At 44.7% G+C, this 23834-nt stretch overlaps 1 protein-coding gene across 5 annotated transcripts in view; it reads left to right on the top strand.

Annotated features, from left to right (window-relative positions):
* Positions 1-23834, top strand: part of slc8a3 (solute carrier family 8 member 3) — an 83242-nt gene that overhangs the window by 34319 nt on the left and 25089 nt on the right. For all 5 annotated transcript variants that reach the window (XR_003669468.1, XM_028395739.1, XM_028395738.1 and 2 more), the window contains one exon: positions 17465-17571. Coding sequence is in view for 4 of the 5 variants with exons in the window: in XM_028395739.1 (XP_028251540.1) it covers positions 17465-17571 (107 nt within the window). In the remaining variant the exon portion in view is untranslated. The remainder of the gene's footprint in view (positions 1-17464; positions 17572-23834) is intronic.

The raw sequence follows: 23834 nt of genomic DNA, 5'->3' as shown, positions 1-23834 counted from the left end.
GCTGTTCCGTCACATGACTCTGTGTCACTCCATGAGTCAGGATGTGTGCCGTCTCAGGCCAGAAAAATCCTCTGGCTTAGATTATGAGGTGTGTTTCTGCACGCTGACCCACATAATGTGTGACTTTGGCAGCCGCTCATTGACCTTATATCTGAGAGGACTTCAGCTCCAAAACATAACGACTGTGATTTGACCTGTATTCAGTGAAGTCACCTTGTCGATAGCAAGAGAAATGAAAATCACAGCAGTGTGTGTGGCGCTGGTATAAAATATGTGTCTGCATTGCATGTGAATGTAAGATCTCTGGACACACTCAGAATCAAACTTTTTTTGGTATTCTAGCACATACATTTGATCGTTTTCTGTCCATGGTTTAAATATAAATGGTGTTATAGTGCATTATCCATGCTGGAGACAGTTGGTGGTTGGAAGCCGTAAATATGACGTCTCTAGCCCGATTCACTAGCCACCAGTTTGTGTTCAGACCTTACCCAGATTTCAGCGAATCTGGAGGTGGATCTATAGTCAAATTGAAATCAATCCGGACTGCTCAGATTGAGGAAAAATCAATCCGGCTAGAGCGGGATACGGCCTGAATCCTGCTCTAGCCATGAGGTGAAATGTCTTCAGCTGGTCCACCCACATAAAACCACATAAACCACACACAGATCAACAAAAGGTCAGCACTGATAAGAGGATAAGGGATGTTAATAGGGGAAAACACATTAGAATATCTAGCTTCATACTAAGCAGCAGAATTTCCTGTGTTTGCTCCAGATTTTAAGGTGCTGCTGCTTGTCGGAGGATTCTCCGGGTGCCGCTGCTCTGCTGGCGGTTTCATTGAAGGCAGAGATGAGTGGGCTGGTGTCCGTGTGGCTGTGGTGGTTTGCTCAGATCTCGGTTCATGTGGGCAGTAGTGTTTGTTCAGCTGTGAGATGGAGGCTTCCAGTGAATGTTCATTCATATCTCCTTGGTCTTATAAACAATTCATGTAAGAGCCTTTTTTTGTCCCTTTGCTTTCTCAGGCTGAAAAAGGTTGACATGAATATTGACGACACAAAGTGTGCCTTTTGCGCACATGTGTATGAATGAAGGAGTGGACGTCTGTGACTCTGCAGTGTCACGGGGCGTAACTTCACATACGGTGCTCTGCCTCACTCTCATCTGGAAAAAACAATAGAAAGGCCTCAAATTGTAACCGCAATAGAAAGAATCAATGTTTACATAAATGCAAGCACAGTTGTTGAGGGACTCGTCACCATGGCAGCAGCGTTTGTTGCACACGTGACCAACACAAATGCAAACTGAAAAGTTCTCTCAGCCTGTCTTTAAGCAGGAGAATATTAAAAGGGTACATATTTATATTTACAGTTCTGAAAGGGTTTATTTTCCACCAACCTATGATCTTATCTCAGCCCTAACCAGGTGCTTCTTTGCTTCATTCTAAAGAAGCTCTATCTCTGCTGAAGATATTTCCCTTCAGGACATGCAGGAGGATGCACTCCCTGTCCTAAATATGTAAAAATAAAATAAAGAAGCAATGTTTCCATTGAATAAACGTTTTATAACAGTGTGAGTCCATCTGTGGGGTTATAGCTCAGTTCCATCCCCACAGTCCTCACCATCAGAGTCTATATCTTTGGAAGAATTGTTCACTGAACACACTGAACGCTGTTTGTTCACCGTCTATAGTGCTTCTGTGTCCAAGGGGGGAAACAGTTGTTGAAGGACAAACTCTCCGCCCTGATCAGATGACACTCATTTAAAACATGTCGGCCTGCTCGTCCCTGCGGGCTGCGGGTTTTTGTCTGTGTTTCTGTGTCAGTTCTTTTCCCTTCCTCGTCACATGTCCTCCCCGTCTGTGTCTGGAGGTCCTTCCTACACTCGGACAGATAAATCTAATGGTAACTTAACTAATGCCGCTCCGCTGTGGAGTTGGTTCAGACTGAATGAATGAGGGTTGTTGAGAATCCAAGCGGTCACTGCATGCCAGACGGATATAGCAGGCAGGCGGGCGGGCGGCTGGTGTGCCTCCCCAGCAGATTGGAAGGGGAGGAGGCGGAGGTTTCCATGTGTGAACAGCTGGTGGCTGAATAAAGAGAGGTTTGGGTTGAAACGGCGCAGCCAGCTAGTGGTCAACAGATCAGCCCTGATGCAAGACCATAATGATACTGGTCTGCTCTGTCTTGGAGTCTGAGATTGCTCTATGTCTTCTTTTAATTAGTCCTCTAATGTGCTGCTGATTAGCACCATCACCTCGCTGCATGAGGCCCAATTGTGCCGCTGCACGCCTTTTCAGATCAGGCTGGTTAAACTGTGCCTCTTGTGCCTCGCTGTAACCTTTTCTCTGTGACTTTGCAATTTCCATGTCAATATTTTAAGCTTGATTCCAGCTGACAGTAAAGCAGAAAGTAAAAAAACAAAACAAATGGGGCTATTTCAGGTTTTATGCAGTCCTGAGCTGTGTGTGTGCACTTTGAGCTTCTTCTGTCATCACAGACTCATTACCCAGTGGATGCTAATTTCCAAGAAAATGGAAAGAATTAAGCACAATGCATGTTTGATAAGTCATGTAAAATGATTCATTCAACAGCTGGAGCCATCCCTGCAGCTGCTAATGGCTAATCTCAGCATGCTAGCATGCAGGTATGAACTTAGCATGCAGGTATGAACTTAGCTCTTAACTTTCATTAACTTAGCGTGGATCTGTTTGCAACCACATACAGTCTGTAACACAGCTACCAGCAGCTGTGCATTCTTTGAGCCTGATATTAATTCTCCTCATTTTGCTGTTGTGAATGTAGTGAAAGTCCTCCCTCAGACATTCATGTGAAGTGTCTCATACATACAGGTGCCTTCAAACCCTCGGTGACTTTGTGTACATGCTGTGAGTCAGAAATAAATCCTCACCTTTATTTCTGCCTCTTGTTACTATGGCTCTGACTCTGACCTCTTTTTGATAGAGTTTAATCCCTCATGCATGCACCCTGAATGAGCCATCTCCAGCTGAGCGGCAGGTTTCACTGTAGGGGGGCTGAGGCAGCTGGAGGACTTTTCTGCTTCCTCTAACCTTCCTTCCTTCCTTCCTTTCTTTCTTCCTTCCTTTCTTTCCTTCCTTCTTTCCTTCCTTCCTTTCTTTCTTTCCTTCCTTCACTCTGCTTCTTTGTACTCAGCCGGCACACCTAGGGAGCTATGAACAGGTGTTATTTCCCTGTCAGGGGCCACACTTGAAGGAGATGTTGGGAATGAAGTTGGCATGGAAATGACTGGTAAATTAGGTCAGCATCCTGAACTCATGCACACAAACATGGCTACACGCCGCCAAGAGTGTCTAAAAATAAGAACGTCACCGACAGGGGGTGGACAGGAAAATAAAGTCAATGAAAGCAGAACTCAAGCTTGTGATGAGAGCAGGGGTGGCCTGTGGAGAAGCAGATATGATGGAAGGTAAAAGACAAACATAAAGGGAGAAGGAAAATGAGGCAGAGGATGGGAAGGAGAAGCCGGCTGAACCGTGTCCTCCGTGATTGTCCCTGCCACACCTTGTTAAGGCCTCCTGCGGTGTACCCCCGACCTCTTCTCCTTCCCTGGGCGTTCACACGCTATACGCTTCTGACAAACACAGTGAGGGGGAGCACGTAGGGGGGAGCTGAGGAACAGGAGACAGCATCGTATTGTTCAGGCTGAACTACACGGCCACGCAGGGTGGGCAGAGAAGAATACACGACGAACAAGAGAGGAAGGAAGAAGACACGTACTGTAAAGTGGGATTAGCTCACACAGCAGGGGAGGAGGGATGAATATGAAGCGGAGTCAGGCCTGGGTCACATTAGTATTTGCAAAAACTTCTCAGGGCTTGAACTTGCTGGATGGGTAAAGGCGGGTCGAGTAGGATTGGAGTATTCGAGCGTGGGCTCGAAATTGAGCTCCCAAGCCCCATTTACTGCCTATAGGTGGCGGAAATGAGCAGTCAGTCCTACATATCTGTAGTTATTTCACCTTCTTAGGAGTCCTCTGGCTCCTGATTTGGTGTTGAAGGAACAGGAGAGATGAACAGGGGTGGTGTGGGGACACACAGATGAAGATCAGGGGTGTGTTTGAAGGAAGGACCGCAGTGAGTGAAAGCAAAACATCAGACAGGCATCTTAATTGAATAGGCATGTACAGCTGTAGAGCCTGTCCTCCAGAGGTTTTCAACAAATGTCACAGTGAATGAGGAGAGTGATGGAGGAAGGGATCGATCCTTTCACATCCCGCTGATTCCTCTCTCCGTCCCAGACAACTGAACCGCTCTGACTGGCTGACTGACCAGTTGGCCAGGCTGCCTGGCTGACTGGCTGACTGACTGGCTGGTCTTCCCTCAGGCATGGAGAGCAGTACCAGACCTCTTCAGCACTTCTCCACCCCTCACTTCCTCCACTGTTAGTCCGTGCCCTTTGCATGTTCCTTCTGCATGGCTGACTGTTTAACTGCACACCAGCTAGCCTTGTAGCACTTTCCATTTATCAGAGGAAGTTGGCGACAAGCTTTAGCAGTGTTTCTACAACGAGGAGTCATAGAACACACCCTCATGGTTATAATGTTGTTTAAGCAGATTGCATGCTTCCTCTCTTTCGGCACTAATTTTCCATGTATAGTGAGCAGTGTCGGCCAAAGCTGATGCTCACAGGGAGGCAAGTCCAACTCGTGTGAGCTTGATTTTGAATTTTGACAGAGGCACGCAGCAGATCTGACCAGAAACTTGGCGACCAGCAAGCACATATGGAGGGTGGGTGTCCTCATCGTAGTCAGTAGTGCTCTGTGTACATATATCTTATGATGACTTTATGATTTTAGATTTTTACAGTGAATAGCTCTAATGAATAAAGTGGAAATGTTGAGCCAGATTCGGAGGCATGTTGTTATTTTTAAGGTGATGTTTCCACTCAGGTAGGTGTAATTTGTTTTGTCCAGCGGCTGTTGTGAAGTGAGCTGGTACTGATTCGACATGGCATGATGTTGAGATGTGCAGAAGACTCATCATCCATCCATCCATCTTCTACCGCTAAGACTCATCATATCGCTGCTTTATCAGCCCACGCAGCTCATTATTCATAATCAGCCCGTCTGTCACCTGCCTATAGTTTTTTTTTTTTTTTTTTCAGTTGAGTGTAATTATGTAAAAGTCCACTGCACCCCCGCTCTGTGCTGTGTCGGGCAGATTGCATGACTCTGGCGTCTCTTGCGCTTGATCTCTTGCGCTGTTAGCTAATGGTAATGAGGATTCAGGAGGACGGATGATGGCAACACGCTCCATGGGATGGAATTAGCGCTGAGCATTTCAACTTCTCCTGTGAGGCAGTGGCCCTTTCATCCCGTCATTATTGGCAGAAACAATAGTGTGGTTAATCTTTTTAAGACAACACAGCAGAGGGGCCAGGAGGGAGGGAGGAGCCGTCCAATAATCTCATCAGAGACTAACGGACATATACTCTGATAGAGGATGGAGGAGAGTCCCTCCCTTACACGTTGAATCATCCTCCTCCTCCTGGCTCATGTCTGCCCTCCCCTCCACCCTGCATTTTCCCTGTCACTGTGTGTGTGTGTGAGCATATATTTTTCATGTGTGTGTAAGCATCCCTGGTGTAACATGTCAAGTGTGCTGACACATGTACATGTTAGGGGAATTGTAGCTGTGCTGTAACAAACTGTGATCAGCAGGGCAAGTTTTAATGATGCGAAATTATTCATCTGGCTCCATGAATGCAACATGAACATGAACCCTGGCAACAAATCCACGTTCAAGTTATGCAATTATGTGACATTTTACCCTTAAACACACATTTAACAAAGTCATTCATTTACATTAAATTCACCTGCATGATTGTATGACTATAGCAACCTGTGGAAGCATCAACGTCAAGCTTCAACATGAAATCTGTTTAGTACACCCTTAGAGGCAGCTTTCTGTGGCGCTGCTTGACTATCAGAGGACTCTCCCTGAGTGTCAGGACCAGCTCAGTCCCATAGAAAGTGTGTCTAAGCTGCCACGGCAACACATGTTTCACCATAAGAGCTGAATTTAAGATGACTTTGCTTAGTCTTCCCCTTAATAAGCCACTAAGTTCCTAAGATAATAATTAAGTGGTTTCTTTTCAGTATGTTGCATTGGAAAATGGTCTTAATGCATGTTGCATATGCAGAGTTTGTGCTGTACGTTTGTGGATCCAGCCCAGTGTGGTCAATAATCTGTCGGCAGACCAGCGAACACATCACCTGAGACAAAACCGACAAAGTGGTTTTAATTTCTTAACTAAGTGTAAACTATCATCATCGATATTTGAATCTTAAAACTGAAGGAATAGTTAAGCAGGGAGACTTAAATCTGTTAGAACAGCTGGAGCTGAAAACACACTGAAAGCTAGCAAGGTGCATTTATGGAGAGATGAAGAGCTTAAGAGGTTAAACTAACATACCTGCAGTGCATCGAGCAGCCCTTCCTGCTCACCTCCGAACATGATTTCTCTTTTCTTCCTGCGGGTTCATCTCTCAGCACCTACTGGGACAAGAATATATACATTATAGCAGAGTAGGATTGATTTAGAGAAGGTTAACCTTGCTGTTAACACCTCATTCCTCCACCCAACCCTCCACAGCCCGCACCACCCCCGCCGACTGCTGACAAATCCTTGCACCTGCTCTCCTCATAGTGCTGCAGTTAAAGAAGTACAGCGGGGTGTAATTAATGTAGGAGGTCACAGCCTTGGTTCTTGGCATCCAGCCCCACGTGTTGAGGGCAGAATATTCTTTTGACCCCAATAAGTATAGAAGGAAATGTTTAGGTTGGGTCTTCAGATGACATGCGTTATTTAATCCTCCACAGGGCAGGAATGAAGCTTCTCTCATCAATGGAAATTCATTGGCAAGCTGTGTGGCGTTTATAGCTGTTCTATGCAGCCCAGAGGCCGTTGGAAGACGTTCCACAGTCATTTCTGTATAATTAGAAATTTATCAAGGGACTCATTTTAACATCAGAAGACACTACATTGGTTGGCAGCCCTTCGGTTAGGAAGCTGTGATGAAGTGTAGAGAATTGCGGTGTGAAACCTCGCTATAGGCGTGATATGTATGTGGAGTGTGGAGTGTCTATGGGAGCATTGTGAGTGCAGGACCCCAGGCTGTGAATACTGATCATAATTTCATGGTGTGTTTTCAAGTGTTTGTCAGTGTGTGGCTGCATTATAGTGTGTATGTGTGCTGCCATCTTTGAATGGCAGAGAAGCAGAGGTCTTTGCTCAACACACACACACACAGAGAGAGGGAGAGAGAGAGAGAGGGAGAGAGAGTGTCTCTCAAACCCCTCCAGAGAAAATCCATGTCCCTGGCTATTTTTAGAAGTGTGTGCGTCTTCTCTGTGCCATCCACTTCTCAATCAGCGACGTCTCTCTGTGTCTGGCAAATCAAATGATTCCCCCCCTACTGATTGCCAACCAATCACACTCTAATACGCACATACACTGACACTCACACACCTAGAAAAGGTGGACGTCCAGTTGTTGTTGTATGGAGTTAAAGTTGTGTCCGAAAGCCAGAAAACCTGCATAACTGGTACATATGATGAGAAATATAGTGATGAGACAAAAGCTTCCACCTTCACCATTTTGCATGCATAAGAACGTGGGTGTTATTACACTGAATTCATAATTTGAGAACAGACTTTTGTTTTGATTGAACATGAACAAATCTGCACCTCATGTTGCATTGTTTACCATTTACACACCTCTGTGGTTGCTGCCATTGTCGCGTACTTCAGGGTACATAGTGGAGGGGGTGCGGTAAAGTGAGCATTTAAACACACAGAGTCATGCCTCAGTGGATCTCTAATCAAGCAACAGAAAGCACGTTTATGGGTGTAAGTATATGTGAGTTGATGCACATGTTCTCGTGCATCGTGTCTTTTTGTGAATTCTGTGGATGCACGCTTTTTTTTTTTTACAGTTACAGTTGTGGGAGCAGATGCACAGTGCACACTGTGTTTGACATATTTGAGGTTTGGACCCAGTTTGTTGTAGAGAGTCACGATTTGGAGACTCTCATGTCGGCCATCTACTCCACAAGTGATGCTAGGACAAGGACAAGGCTCCAGCTGGTCATTTAAGCCACGTTCAAATGGAAAAAGTGAAGCTTCTTCTTTTGTTTTTTGTCAAGTAAACATAATATTTTAAACACAAGAAGACTTTAAAAGCACTGCTAGCTGATGCCATACATATTAAATGTTCATATACTGCTATGAATAAGACATACAGAGCATCACGTAGAACACGACGCCGACCATCTTTCTATTTCGGGAGCTTCACCTGCTTCACCTTGCTTCTATAAATGATGAGACACTTTGTTATTTCAGCCGACCACATTTCGAAGCTTTATCCTCCTCTGATGCAAAGAGGCGCCCGTCGTTCTCCCCGGTCATTTATATATGATGGTGTTTGTCACTTGGCTGCAGGCGGTTTGGCTCGGCCGACTCAGGCCCTCACCCCACACCCAGAATAGCGCTCCTTCTGTGTTTCTTGCCCTCAGCCCGCCCCGTGTCTCCTTCACCTCCACAGGGCTGCTGCTCTATAGCTTTCACTTTGGAGGCCTGACTGCATCCTCCACCACTTCCTGCTCCCTCTCTCTCTCCTCTCTCTCCTCTCTCTTGTCGCCCCCAATCAGACACTTCATCTCTGAGTGTTTTATTGCATTGTGTCCTTGTAGAGGAGGACCTTTGGGCCTGCTCCAGACATCAAAAATATATATATATTTATATATATATAGCTCAGCCGCCCTCCCTCCTCTCCTGCTCGCCATGCTCTTGGCTCAGAAAATATGGAGAGTGGCTGTCTGTTTTTTTTGTTTTTTTCGCTCGCTCTCCCGTCCTCTCTCTTACCTTTGAGTGTCCTCTGAGTTTTTTCATCTTCTCCTTTTGTCTTTTTCTCCTTCAGCACTGGCAGTCAGCATGTTTTTATGGAGACAGTGTTGCAAGGGTGCATGACAAGTGAAGCCGACCGGCTCCACTCCTCCTCCTCCTCCTCCTCCTCCTCCTCCTCTTCCTCTTCCTCCTCCTCCTCCTCCCTTAGCCGGTCCTCTGTGTTTAGATCAGTGACAGTCTCTTGCCTCTGCAGAAAGTACAATTTATTCCCAGCCATGTCCCTCATGTCTTTAGATGTCTTTAGTATTCCTGGTTTCTCTGGCTCTGGTTGGTTTACATATCTGGTGTATATTGGGAAAATAATTGCCATCGTTTGATTCAAGATACTTAATTAATATAAAGCACAGAAATAAGGATCTAAACACGTAAAAGTTGGCTACTATATCTGATTTACTCATTATTTACGTTTATAAAAATAGAAATAATGCAACAGTAATATATAAAAACACTAAAATTTGATGATCAATACATAAATTCCTGCATTTTTTTATTGACCAATTGCAATTTTTTGTTTTTTTGCTTTCTTTGTTTACAAATGTCACCACGTCTTTAAGAAGTTTGTGTGTCTTTCATCACAACTACATATAAATCTATGAGTTTTAATGTTATTAATTTCTTCATCCAGCCTGTGTTACTAAACATGCAAACATCCAGGTCCACCTGGAAGTTTGCATGTTTAGTTGGTTGTTTAGTTGTTGTTTTTTTTAATGCAGGCTTTCAGTGATGGTGGAAATAACCTGTACAGTATCTCAGCTTGCACACTCAGCAGAGCAGTAAACATCACACTGTAGTGCTGACAGGCCACATGTCAAATACAGTAGATCTATTTGTAACGGCCACCTAAGCAGCTAACAAAGTTAGCCTAGCAGCGGCGGTCTGCTGAAGGTCGGAGTGTTTGCTGTTGATTGATCAAAATTACTTTGCTGGAGTTGTCAATAAAGTTGTTTTCTCAGGCTTGGGTCAACTAAACATACTAGATGTTGTGATTGCTGCTTTGACGTTTTGCTGATGAAAAGCGCAGCAGTGATCTGTAACAACCTTCTGCAGGCTGCCTTTAGCTGGGTCATCCATCTTTGAAGTGAAAGCATTGCAAGAAGTTACAACACAGAGGAGGCACATGTGGCTCTCCTCTGCTGTTACTGCTGTGTTTGGACAATAGGCCAGACTGTGAGTAATGTCACAGGACACAGGAGGCTGTGGAAGTAATGGACTGAGTGTCAGCACACAGAGGTAAACCTGTTAGGACTCTCCTTTCTCCTCCCGGGCCAGTTTCATTGTGACTTGGATAAGAGCGACTGGAGAAAAAAAAAAAAAAATAAGGTGGAAGTTTTATAGAAAGTGCTCCTGTGTCATGTGTCGCATTTAGAGAGGAGCCAGGCTGGCAAAAGAGGTTTTGTATCCATGACAACAAGTGAGAGCGGGAGCAGCAAATAGGAGCAGGTCGGGTGCATTAGGCATTCGAGTCGTTGGCCTGCGAATGTGAGAGATCCACGGGATCAGAGAGGCCGCATTCGATCACTCCACTCCTAAATCTGACACACGGTGTAATCTGAGCTGCTGCCCACTAGGTAAATGAGAGATTAACTGTTCCCACGGAGATGGATGTAGGATGTGTGAGACCACGCGGCGGTGTTGAAGAAGGTGAGAGGGCTGAGGAGGGACAGCTGCAGTCCTGACATGGAATTCGGATAATGTGACTCCTTGTCCAGCTTCGTGACTACCCATGATTCCTCTCTGCGGCAGTATTAATAAACCTGGCCGTGCTCTCGCTCCGAGCTTTCATCATGAGTTACACGTCCGTCAGTCGCAGGAGCACGCACCTCACAGAGAGGCCTCACCTCTCCATCTGGTTAGCTGTGCTGATTTCTGTGTGTGTTTGTGTGTGCGCGCCACTGCTGATACGTTCACCGTCCTCTAACTGATATTGTGAAGTCATGTAATACTTTATTGATCAGTCTGTTGCCATGACCCCTCACACCTCCTCCAGAGTCAACTGCAGCGTTGTGTCCCCGGAGCTCAGGGGTCGATTGCTCAGACTGAAGGCTGAGCACACCGCGTTTCTTTCGCTGAAGCCGCAGACGATAAATAACTGAGGACGAGGTGAGCGTGACACCGAGCACCGGGTTCTAACTGGTTGCTTTGAAGGCAGCGCGCTGTCTGTCTGCAGAATGAAGCCGAGATCAGAATTTTTTAGAGCCTATGGTCCATCCTAGCGTCTTCGTTCTGATGTTCTGTGCTTTTTATCACACAGAAATTACACTCCTACACAACATTCCTGCTTTTATTGTCAATGAATGAACCTCCATGATAATGAAGGAGGAGGCTGGGGAGGATGCTGTGGGTTCACTCAACAAAAGCACAATTGTTTAAGTAACTGTAAATAAAAACATCACTACAGGTCCATGTTGTACAGCAAGACTTAGACATTAGCATACACACCCATCCCAATGACAGCAGCTTTTATTCTTGTAATTGTAATCTCTTCCATTGTTTTAATACAATTTACTACCAGTTTTGGTCTTTTCCATGCCACAGTTTCGGTACATACGTGTCTTCCTCCTCAGCTCACCACGTAGCTCCACTGGAGCACAATACGACCCCCAACTGTCCATGTGTCTGGTCACAAATTTTAAATTTACAGCAATTTACAGCTTTCTTTAAAGGGCCACTGTGCAGGGTTTAGTGACAACTAGTGGTGAGTTTGCAGATTGCAGCTAAATGACCAAAAATGGTTTCTATAGACATTCAGAAAACAACCACTGCTTCTAAACCTTCCTCCCAGTGTGATCACACCCTTCATGAGCGGCTCAAGGACACTTCAGCAGCCAAAATGAGGACTTGAATTCAGGTCCTTTGGATGAATGACTGCCTCGCTCAGTACGAGGCCAGCGCTTCCCTCTGAGCGACTCAACTGTAAACCTGTGGAAATCTGTGCCTGCTTTCTCTCTCTTCCTGGATTGAGAGGCACTGTTGAGGCATGTATTATTCAAACAGCATCTGGCACCGCTGCACTAAGCTCAGCTTCTAGTTGTAGCGGTTACATCTGGCTCGAGCTTGGCCTGCAGATTTGCAAGTGCCTCTGTTATGTAATATCAGACCTATCTTCAATAGGTTTCTTGCCAGTTTCTGAAAGTTTCTGCTCTTTGTGTCACTTGTCAGTTGGTCAAGTGTATTTTGATTTGTTTCCCTTGTGGGATTGAAATGAATGAAGTCGTCACAAAGAGCGAGGAGATGAGGATGAGGCGAGGGAGCGGCTGCAGAGAGGCCTTGTGAGTGCGGAATATTAAATCTGACATGAGTTTGTCATCAGATTGGCAAGAAATCATTGACAAATGTGTTTACTGGCTTTTTTCTGTGATTGCCGGGGAAAAGCAATAATCGGAACTATAATGAGCGAGGCCCATAATCCCTGCGCTTGGTGACAGAAACCAGGCCTGCTTAATTAAGGCACTGATTTCCCACGAGGCACTGGGGCCTCCCCCCCTGTCCTCCTCCCAGCTTTATAGGCTTGACTTTATTTGGGATTTTGACGTCAACACGATTGGACAGAGAGAAACGTTTTTTTGCTGTTTGACCACATTTTCTTTTACCTCTAAACAAAAATCTGTACAGTGTTTTTTACCATGCATCTTCCGCATTCGTTGCAGTGAAGTTCATCTCATGTAGCCTGGTCATCATCACATGTATGAAGTCGAACTTAGCACTTCCTCATCAGAGTAGCCTGATGGACTGGATGGAAGTGGAACCATAAAATCTGTGAGAGTGAGTTGCATCATTTCTGGCAGAAAAATCTCATTGTGACAGGAGTTGTTACCATGGTAACTGCGACCCGAAACCTAACCAAATTGTTTTTTTATGTTACAAAGCAACTGGGAAGCAGGACAGCTGGCCTCCTCCGCCCCTTTGTGGGCTTTGTGGTGGCCTTTCTCTGACCTGGCGCTACAATAGGACAGCATCTAATAAACAGGCGTGTTGGGTATGAGAATGTGTTGGAGCTGTACTCTGCCTCCTTCTTCTAATAATGAAACACCAATGAGTGGAGACATTAAGTGAGTCACGCTGAGTATGTGGTTATCATGGTCTGTAGATGTGATGTATCAGGCAGCAAGTGAACATTGTGTCCTAACAGTCTGTGTGTTAGAAGCAGGAAAAAGGGTCAAACTGAAGGATTTGACAGACTTAATGCAACCAACGCTCACTGATGGAGTGCAGCTGCCCCACGTGGTCCAATCCAGCACACCGTGCATCACTGTTATTTGCATTTGGTGTTAGGGTGCCTGTGCTGTTTATAATGTTTTGGCTGATTATAGAAGACGGGAGTTTGGAAATGTGTTTAGTTTAGCCGAGGGTTCGGTATGCAGGCAGCAGGTGAGGTCCAGGAAGAGAAAGAAAGAAATGCTGTTGTTTAATAGCAGCACTTTCCTTTGCCCTCCTTCAGCACCTGAGTCCTCACAGTTTTGGAGAAAAAACTCACAGCTTTGCAGAGTGAAAGCTGAACGATTTGAGGGTCAGCCTTCAACAGAAAAAAAAGTGGAGATTGGATATCACACGTCTCACATATCACTTCCTCTGATGTGTTACTCCACCGCAGTTGTTTCACACTCCTCATGGTTATATTTATTTAGTGTTGGTGGAATTGAAGCCAAAGAGAAGACCAAGAAAACACTAAATCTGCTGTCGGAGAGGAGGCATCCGAAAATGGAGGAGGAGGAGGAGGAGGAGGAGGAGGAGGGCAGCTACATTTCAGCTGCAGGGTAGTTTTTGGCCACAGAACTGAGACACTGTGCATCTACCCCTTCATCTCTCCCTCTCTCTTGTCTCTGTGCACCACCTTCACTTTCATGTCTCGCTTCCTTCACGGGTTTCATCTTTTTTTTTTTTTTTTTAATCCACTCTGGACTTGGAGAAGGAGCAGAGGCCGCCGGCTGCAGCAGAGGTGCGAGGCCTCTAATCGGCTGTCATTACCCGGTGGCACTTCCCACACTCACGCTCAGCTTAAAGGGTGCCATGTCTAGCATGTTAGCATCAATAAATCATTATCACGTTAATTCTGACACATTAGTATAATTCAGTTTAACACATGAGAGCACGGACATGAGGGGGAGGGAAGCAGCCATGTCTGCTTTTGTAGTTCTCTAAGAGTTCAAACTGGAGACGACACACTTTCAGGTTTACCTTCGAAAGAAGCCGAAACACCTCAGACACAGGAGCAGCAGTCACTGTAAATAAAATGTGTGTGTGTGTGTGTGTGTGTGTGTGTGTGTGTGTGCACTGTATTTGCTGTGCTTTGTCACACCCACTGTGTCCTTTCTGTCAACACACCTCAGTGAAACTCGTATCATGTTACTGTCCACTGCACCGGCAGCAGGACAGTGTGTGATGTGTGTTTGTGTGCACAGCAGGTGTTTGGTTGTATCCTTATCATTACACACACACACACACACACACACAGGAGGAGCTTTTCATAGCTTCCACAGTAAGCGATTCCAAATAGATGAATGAATGATTGTTAATCATCACAGATAGTTGTCGCTTTTTGTTGTCAGTGCGCTGATCTATGTGTGTGTGTGTGTGTGTGTGTGTGTGTGTGTGTGTGTGTGTGTGTGTGTGTGTTGGCAGTTGTTGTGAGGTGCTGCCTTGGGTGAATCAGAAAAAGGAAACAATAACAGGATGTGGTGGAATTTCTGTCTTATCTCACACAGCAAATCAAAGCTTGCACATCAAAATCTAATCTAATCTGGACCAGACTTGTTTTGTGTTGATCTGTGTTAAGATATTGTTACTTCATTCATTCAGATTATCGCTCAGGAAGGAATACATATTTTAAATAATGTGATACTTTCATTGAATTCAATGTGGCCTCTACTCTACTGAGCTTTTATTTTTAGCCCATTTTATGTTATTGTTTTGGTATCAGGGCTTTATATTTTTTGCACTCTGCTGGGCACCAACCATTGACAGTAAAAACTATGGACAGAGCTTCCGTGACGTCACCCGTTTGTTTCTGAAGAGCGGTTTTGAGTCTCAGTGGGAGGTTCTGGGACGTGATGACCGCCGCCATGTTGGCAGCGTCACGACAACTAAAACTCCGAATATGGACAAAGAGGGGGAGCACGAGCAGGGTTTAGGGGGCGGGCGATCGTAGAAGCAGGAAACTCATGCTGTGATACGTCAACTGTCTGTCACTCAAACGGCAACGCCCATAATTATGCGTAATTTTAAGTCCGAATACAATTGAAACGAGTGGGTTGTAAAAAAATTCACCCCCCGTACAACTGACACTAGAAGAGAACCTATCATCTGAGACCACAGCGATTTTTTGTACCAGGCTGTAAACATGTTCTTTTCTGCTGTGAAGTCGGCCATTTTAACATGGGAGTCTATGGGAAATTACTATTACAACTAGCTGTTGCAGCGTGAATTACAAGTTTTGACACTTCCGCATGGGCTTCCACTTTGAGCCCCGAAGGTTGCCGCTTGGCACCAACAGCAAACTGGCAAAATAGTGTTAATAAAAAGTAACTGAAGAACATGGGTAAGCATTTAGACACTGAAAATCCAGATACTGGTCTCAGGAGGTGGTGGAGGCCAAAATGCAGCAAACGGATAATCCTAATTGGTGTTGCAAACCATTTTATGCTGTGACTCCTGACAATACAGAATATGTTAATCCTGGATTTAATGACACTATGGAGGCTGTGGTTTAAAGGTTTTTCCTACATGAGAACATCATCTGTGCAGCATCCTTGCTGCATATTTTTACATTCAAGTTTAACTAAATGACCCCGGAGAGAAAATAAGGGGCCTCATCACATGCTTGTATTGAAATCTGTATGGAGAAGGTGAGGAATCTGGAGCCAGCAGTAATGTATTTACCTGCGGGGCGTTCTCTGCCATTAAATATGTAGCTGTTTCGTTGTTGCATGTGTGTGTGGTACTAAATCTTGTAGGTTTACTGTGCCTGCATGAATGTCAGTTAACGCCACTCTGTGTGTGTAGTCTTCCTCTGCTTAGTCCTGATGAAAATCTCTTTCTAAGGCGGCTCTGCAGACATTTTGCCTGGCGATCAGAGGAGAGAACTGTGGACTCCACAGTGCTCCTGGATCGTAATCCCTCCTCACATCATTGGTTCACATGCACACACTGGTCAGGCACAGGGATTTGACTGTGCATCACAGCAGGAATATATTGTAATTCTTTTAGATTCAGATTAACAGCTCCATGTGTGCAGAATGCATTGAAATTGTGTGGGTGTAGAAGAGTTTGTGTGTGCGTCAGTGTGCTTTGACTGACACGAGCCGCGCTCTGTGTCACCGTGCTGGAAGTACATCAGTGGGATGTCAGGGAACGAGCTGCCTTTTTTTGACTGGATACATGATACATGAGCAGCTATCCATAATGAATGCTGCCGTGCCACTTATCTTATTAGCCGAACCCCTGCTTTTCCAAATACTCTCTCCCTAAATAACATGCGTAAAAAAATGGTATTTTTGCCGGGATGAAGAGGAAAAGCGTCTTCCCATGAGATGTCAGACACATAATAAAGTATGTCATCCCTATTTCAGGGCTAGCTGCGCCGCTGTCGACTATTGTTGACTCGTCTGCTGCTTACAGGGAACGCTTTCTGAGGCCTAAGAGAGCGGAAGCAGCGAGTGTCATGACTTGTCTCCAGCATTGTGGGTTTATTTTCACTGTCTGTGATGAAGCAATTGAATTGGATAGCGAAGCTGTTCCTCGAGGAGTCCCCCTGCTGTGATACGGCAAGGCGCTGAGACCACTTAACTGCCTGCATTCGTCAATAACTCTTTATAAAGATCAATTAGAGGCGATCAGCGGTGAGAACGCCGCCGGGGCCGAGGTGTTGTTATTGAGCCGTTTCACTGTGATGATGTCACCACGCAGCACCTTTCACCTCCTCCAGACATTTGACTGGAGTGTTCGGGGTGTTCTCCCTCAAAGAGCTGCCAGGAGAGGAGGGAGGGAGGGAGGGAGGAGGGGGAGTCCTCTTAGTGTCCAGCCCGCCGTGTCCATGCTGAAAGACTCCAACACTGAGCCATAAAAATCGATTCAGATAGTGACAGTTTCTTTCATTTATCGGTCACTCACCTTTTTGCCCTTGTGAAAGTCCGTTCTCTCATTTTACAGGCGATTGATTACACGCCGCTGTTTTCACTTCATTGTGTTCTTTTTATCGCCCTCCGTTCCACTTGTATCAAATGCAGTGATAAATGTGGTTGTCACGACACCCGTGGTAGCCAATGAGCTCGCTGTGTTATGTGTGTGTCCAGATGCAGGCAGACAGACATGGACCGGTCCAGAGTGATCTGACCTTTCACCTCCTAACCTTTCTTCCATGCTGATTATTAATCCTACTTACAGTGCACTTCCTGTGTCCCTCCATCGCAAATTAACCTTTCTCTTCTTCTTCTTCTTCTTCTTCTTCTCCTCTCCCCCCTCTCTGTCCTTCTCCTTCCTTACACGCCCCTTCCTCCCCCCCTCTCCCTCTCCCTCTTGCAGCAAACTCATTCACGTGAAAATTATTGACGATGAGGAGTATGAGAAAAACAAGAACTTCTTCCTGGAGCTGGCCGAGCCTCGCATGGTAGACATGAGTCTGCAGAAAGGTGCAGTAACTGATCTGATCTTTATTTCTCTCTGTCTCCTTCTCTCACATTTTTTTTAATCTCTTCGTTCTCTGTCCACGCTTTTTTTTTTCACATTTCAGTCTAATTTTCATTCCTTCACATTACACCACAAACACACCACTGCCATCATAATGACAGTCCCCTCAGACAGCGTCGTCATCTGCATGAAACGAGAACAGAAGCTGCTTTCATTTACTCAAAGGGGCGAGTAGCCATTATTTTATAAAGACACGTTTTACCTGAATGCAGAGTCTCACAGCTATTTTTAACCATATGTTCCTGCTTTGGTGAAAAAAAGCAGCAAATTGCTGTCGGTAAAATGAGGTTATTGATTTATTTATTCTTTCCTCTGATAGTATTCCACACACAGCTCATGATACTGTCGGATTATTATGCTTGTCTTCAGGGTTTTTTTTCCTCCCTGCAACAAGGTGAATGTAGAAATAAAAGTAGGACGTAGAAGAATTCAAGTTTTCATCATAACTTCTCTCTCATAACTACTCTGTTTTCTTGTTCATGGTCGGTAATATTTGCTGAAAGAAGCCAACAGGCATTTTCTTAAGATTTGCGCGTCGTTATCTAACGCAGTGTTATCTAACCACACGCTCAAGGCCAAGGGGACGAGGGGGAGAGGGCTCGCAAGCTGGTGAGGAGGGTAACACTTGGCTGTTGCCTCCGAACTCTACAGCTCATTATGTTTACGTTATTGAGTCTGGCAGTGCTGTCTGAGTGCCGGCTCCCCGTGTTGCTCAGAGTCACGGAGGCTGTGCAGGTCTTTATGAGTGACGGCTGCTCCTCCGCTGCTCTGTGATGCCTGTTTTCTTTCATTCCAAGTTGGTTTCACACAAACAGAAGTCTGCCAAGCAGCTTGTTTGAGATCAGTAAATGTAACTTATTCCACATCACTGCTGGCAGGCCGATCAATAGAAGCTAATGTTGGTAATTTGTTATGACAGTTATTAGCAAATATGATCCCTTAATGTCTCTAGGGTCTGTGTGCTGTACAGCCATTAGTCTTTTTTGACTTCTACACATGTTGCATAATATCAAAGATAAAACAAATGAAGCCAGGTCTAATTCCAGATTTTGCTTTTGAGCCAAATGGACAATAAATCTGTCCAAATATATTCAAATCAAATCTTATTTCTGAGAGGATGTTTCACATGTAGGTAAAACTGATCCTCTTTAACTGAACCCTCTCTACAAGAAGGGCTTGGAATAAAATCTGCAGAATATGAACTTATAAAACACACCGAGGGAAAATATCATGCAAAAATCAAAACCTCAAATTAAAGTTATTTTATTTTAAAAAGATTGAGTTGATATAATAAACCTTCAACGTGCAGCAACAATGTTTTTGTTCACACTGTCGCCTTCATTCTCTGCAGCCAGGCTCTTTAAATTCACAGCAGCGCGGAGGACTCAGGATTGTTACAGACAGAACAGGTGTAGAGGAAGTGCAGCTATCTGCTCAGGCGAGAGAGAGCGAGAGACATAGATCGGTAACGACAGCTGCAGCTAAGGAAGACACACGCCAATGGCCAGGTTCAGTCGGACGAGATCGGAACAGCTGCTTTGTTCGGGCCGTATCGTGACCATCCTGACGGTCCTGAGCATCCTGTGGTTCCTGTATGAGTGGAGCTTAGCTGCAGCCAATGAAAGCACAGTGTTGATGATTTTAATGAATTTTTGATCAGCGTTTGACTTGTGTATAAGAAGGAGAGGATAGAAAAGGTTTTCTGTGTTACTTCCTGTCGTTTATGTGCTGATGAGATGTGTTTGATTTGAGATTAGAGACAACAGTTACATCTACAAACAGTCCTTTGTGCAGCTGGATCACAGAGATGTGGATGATATGATCATTTCCACTTTTCATATATAATGTAGGGATTATGTTGTTGTTCATAACGGCTGACGTAGGGCTGATTGGGTTTGTTTTTCTGCTTATTAAAGCCGGAGTGTAGAAGCAGAATTGATGAATATTCTATGAGAGTCTTTGTTTTTTTTTAATCATATGTTACAGCCTTGTTCCAATTTCTCCCACAGCCTTTGCAACAACAAGAACAAACTTTACTCTTTACGTATTACTTCTCCATTACACATGATCAACACAGCAGTAATGATAATCTGTGAGGTTTGTTTCTCGCTGTTGCATCACTCACTTCTCCTCATGTGTTCACGTGCTGCGTGCGATGCCGCCTGCCAGATGTGAGCGACTCCCAAAGCTGGCAGGTCCAACTTTGGACAGTGTTTGAGTAATGAAAGCAATCAAGCCAACAGTCACCCTGACCTGTCAGTCTGGAGTTGTTTACCGCCCGCTCCAGCAATGCCCTTCTCTAACTTTTTACTAAAGTGGTCAATACCATTAGCACCTCTGGTGAGGCGGCCGCTCCACTTTTGTTCCTGCTGCTGTGATGCTGCACAGTCGGAAGAAGTCATTTTGGTGAGGACAGCACAGGATTTAGTTCTGATTTGCATGATTTTGATGCAGACCTCTACTGTTTGGATTATCCTTTGGTCTCTGGGCTGAAGAAGACAGAGTAGTGTCCGAGCAGTCCCCACTGAGGGACGTCACCGACTGTCGTTCCAACTTTGTACACTATTATTTAAAGTTTGCCACCCCCTCGGGGTCTCCCTTCTGGCCTGGGGCCCTAAGCAGGTGCCGGTCTGGCTCGCTTGCTGGCAAGCAGTACCTCTGATTATAAGATCATTAGAAAGATTAACACATTCACACGTTTGTGCTGCCAAAATGAGACAGACTGAGGAAAAAGACGACAGGAAGGGCAGCGCTGTAACTTTTGTGGATATAATAAATTTGGTAGGGGAGGGGGGGGGGGGGGTGGATGAGAGTGGTCCTGGGTTAGCTTGGCAGCGTGGGACCTTCAAATGACACTGCAGAAAGTGTGCTACAAAGCAGCGCCTGGCGGTGTCATCATTCATGTGTGGTGTGCTGTGTTGTGTGGGCTCGAGTGTGTTTCGTCCATGTGTGCATGAAACTGGATGAGGACTAAAAAGGGGGCACTAATTCTGCTGTGTTTATGTGTGTGTGGGAGGGAGGTATTATATTATCATGTGTCGGCGTGTTAGTGCATGCATGGCTGTAGGATTAATGCCCCTCTCTCCCTGCGGTAATCCATCTCCCATCCTGCCACTTTCCATTCAGATCATGCCTTGCGTGGGGAACTGTGCCACCCGTCAGCCCTCTCGCTCACTGGGAGCACTCCTGGCATCTAAGGGCACTTTGTTGCTATTGTTTGGGCTCGGCCGGGTCCTTCCTCCAGTACAGTTACACACACACACACATATTACAAATTTAGGGCCAAAGCACCAAACCAGGTCAGACGATGTTTGAATAGACGACTTTGCAGTCTGGCACTAAAACTTAAAGTGATTTAGATCTCCATTACACAGCAGAGTGCTGGTATACTTCATAAAAACACTTTATAATCCTAATTTCTATTGTTTATGCACACAATTTTGTCACAATCTTTATGGATTGTTTATATATTATTTAAACCATTAAAAAAGCTTAAAGAAAAGTCACCAACAGTTCATGAAAGCACACGGAGTTTTGAACAGGATCTATTAGTCGCTGTGTGCATCAGCATCAGTGTGTACATGTTAAGCAGGGCTTGCACATGTCACACCACAATATTGCAGTATTAAAGAGGCTCCTCCCTGAGGTTTGCCTTAGTTTCATAACCACCACCATATGAGATGTCATGAGAGCCTTCACACGGTCTCCTCCCTCCTGTCCTCTTGTCTCCTCTGCTGCTCTCCACCCCTAAAACCCATTCCTTCTGCTGGGGTCCCAGGCTGCATGAATCTCCTGAACCTGCCCTTTGCGTTGCGTTAAGTCAGCCTTATCATCTTTTTAGTTAGAAGTCAACCCTTATTTGACCTGAAATGGATCCGTTGCTCTGATTTGCCTCCTCGGAACAGTGAAATGGAAATCCAGGCTGCGCTGGATTAGAAATGAAAGGCCACGACACAAGGCCACCACTGTAAATAAGACAGCCCTCACACTGTAAGTCTACACTTAACAGAAGCACTGACAATATACAGCAACATTAAAAAGCATTAAAACATGTGACAGTATTTCAAAAACACTTATTTTTTCACTTCATTGTCACATATTGGTTAAAACTAGGTTCACTTTACCATAAAAGTCAAACCCTGCTGCTGCTGTCATGCGGTTTGATTTCATTAAATCAAACTTGGATAAACATTTATGTCTTTTTCTGCAAAGACTTTTAATGGTAATTAGGGGGTTAAGAGGCTTTGCATGCACATTAGAATGTCTGTTGATGCAGTTTTATATAATAGTGTCTTTAATTAAAAGATGAAATTAAAATGAAATTAAAAGCGAGATTACATAGTGACCCTAACAAGCAGGGATAAGATCATAGCATTAAACATTCCTTCACATATGCTGAGAATCACTGATCTACATCTAAGTAAATATGCAGACATGATGAAAATATTCTTCTCCTTGCTTCACTTTTCAGTTCCTCCTGAGACGCAATAAACGTCTCAGATTATTTCTTTTTCCCCTCTAATTAGCTGCAAATTACACTGTTAGAATTTATGGGGAAAAAACTATTAGGAAACATTACATAAGCAGTAAAATGAGATAATGCCTGTGAAATTAAATTGAGAAAGTTTTAATAGATAATATGAACGGCTGCCATTGTGTTTTTTTCAATGTTAATCTATTATTTTCACACTGAGATAAAATCAGTGTATACAAATACTTTATATATAAATTTATTTAACATTTCCACCTTATATGTTGAAATAAAAAAAAGCATTAATTCCCAGGCTCCTAGTTTAGTTTGATAAATGAAGGGACATTTATTATTTCTTGTCGGATGTCATCTTTTCCATCCAGATTATAATCTACACAGGCTTCCCCCCTGCAGGGACCTCACGTCAGTTCTGAGGCCTGAAGTGCTCCATCCTGAGCCTGGAGGAAGCCTAAATGACTGGTATTGAATCAATTAGCTGCCTAATTGGGCTGAGATAAAGACTCCATTTCCTTATCACCAGCCCCACCAGCCATTACAGATGGCACTGGGGATCTCCCAGTGGATGTGCCAGCAGGTCAGAGTGAAGCTGCTCGTGGGCACAGTGAGGAGATGGTGTGTACGGATTAACTTCACATCAATTCAGCTATCTTGAAGCAGCAGAACACACTCTGCTGGATTACTTTGTGATCAGTTGGACACTCTGCGGGATGATGTCCGCTGTATATTTTGTAGAAAATACTTCCATGTTAAGCTCTTTCAGATTAATAAAATGCCCTGTATAGGTGTGTGTGTGTGTGTGGCTGGATTACACTACCATTACTTGATTGTACAGCATGTAGGGGCACAGCTGTTGTGCTGCGTCCCCTAGGAAAGGTATGTGTATTATTAAAGTCCACGCCAGGACACACAGGAAGTGCTAATCTGAGGATCTATGGACTCCATTTTGTCAATCAAATGACACATTTATAAGCCTCAATTACAATGTTGTCAATACAGACTTAATATGTAGTTTAACGAGGGCTCGTGCTATCATACGCATCATTACACCACAGAACCTCCCACAAAGCAATCTGTTATTACCGCAGCTAATGACACACAGGAGCCTCTAATCTGCTAATACCTGCTGCTCATGCCGCCTCCCGGTGCTTTCACCATCAGTCTCACCAGAGGCTCGCTGAGCTCTATACCCTTATTGTGGCGAGGCCTGTGGGCAAGTGAGCGATGGGGAACAGCTGTGGCTCCCTGCAGGAGCAGCGACCTCACCACCTGTTGGCAGAGGATACAGGAACGTGACCTTAAGCCCTCAGTTACTGCAGCTCAGATTAAAAAATGACACAAGCTATCCGAAAAGTTAAGCAATACTTATTCTGTCACGTTTGCCTCACATGATATAGGAAGTCCTCTTAAAACTGTCAGAATGCAAATTAAACGAACAAATTACTCACCTGTATTGAGTTACTACTCCTTATACTCAGCTACATACAGGTTAGCTGAGATTAGCACAGAGACTGGGAACAGGAGGAAGGATCTGAGACTATTTTCAGGGATTTGTTTAAAGGTTCTTTTAGACAGGAGCAGGAGATTCATGTGCAATAAAGTACTCATAATAATCGCCATATGTTCACTAATATTTCTTGACTGGAGGAGGAGAACAGTCCTGCTCTCCAGCGTCTGCTCTCTGGACAATAAATGTGCGTATTAGCAGAGAGAAGA

Source organism: Parambassis ranga, chromosome 22 (genome assembly GCF_900634625.1).
Source record: "Parambassis ranga chromosome 22, fParRan2.1, whole genome shotgun sequence".
In the NCBI taxonomy this organism is placed as follows: domain Eukaryota; kingdom Metazoa; phylum Chordata; class Actinopteri; family Ambassidae; genus Parambassis; species Parambassis ranga.
This window is presented reverse-complemented; position numbering and strand designations above follow the sequence as displayed.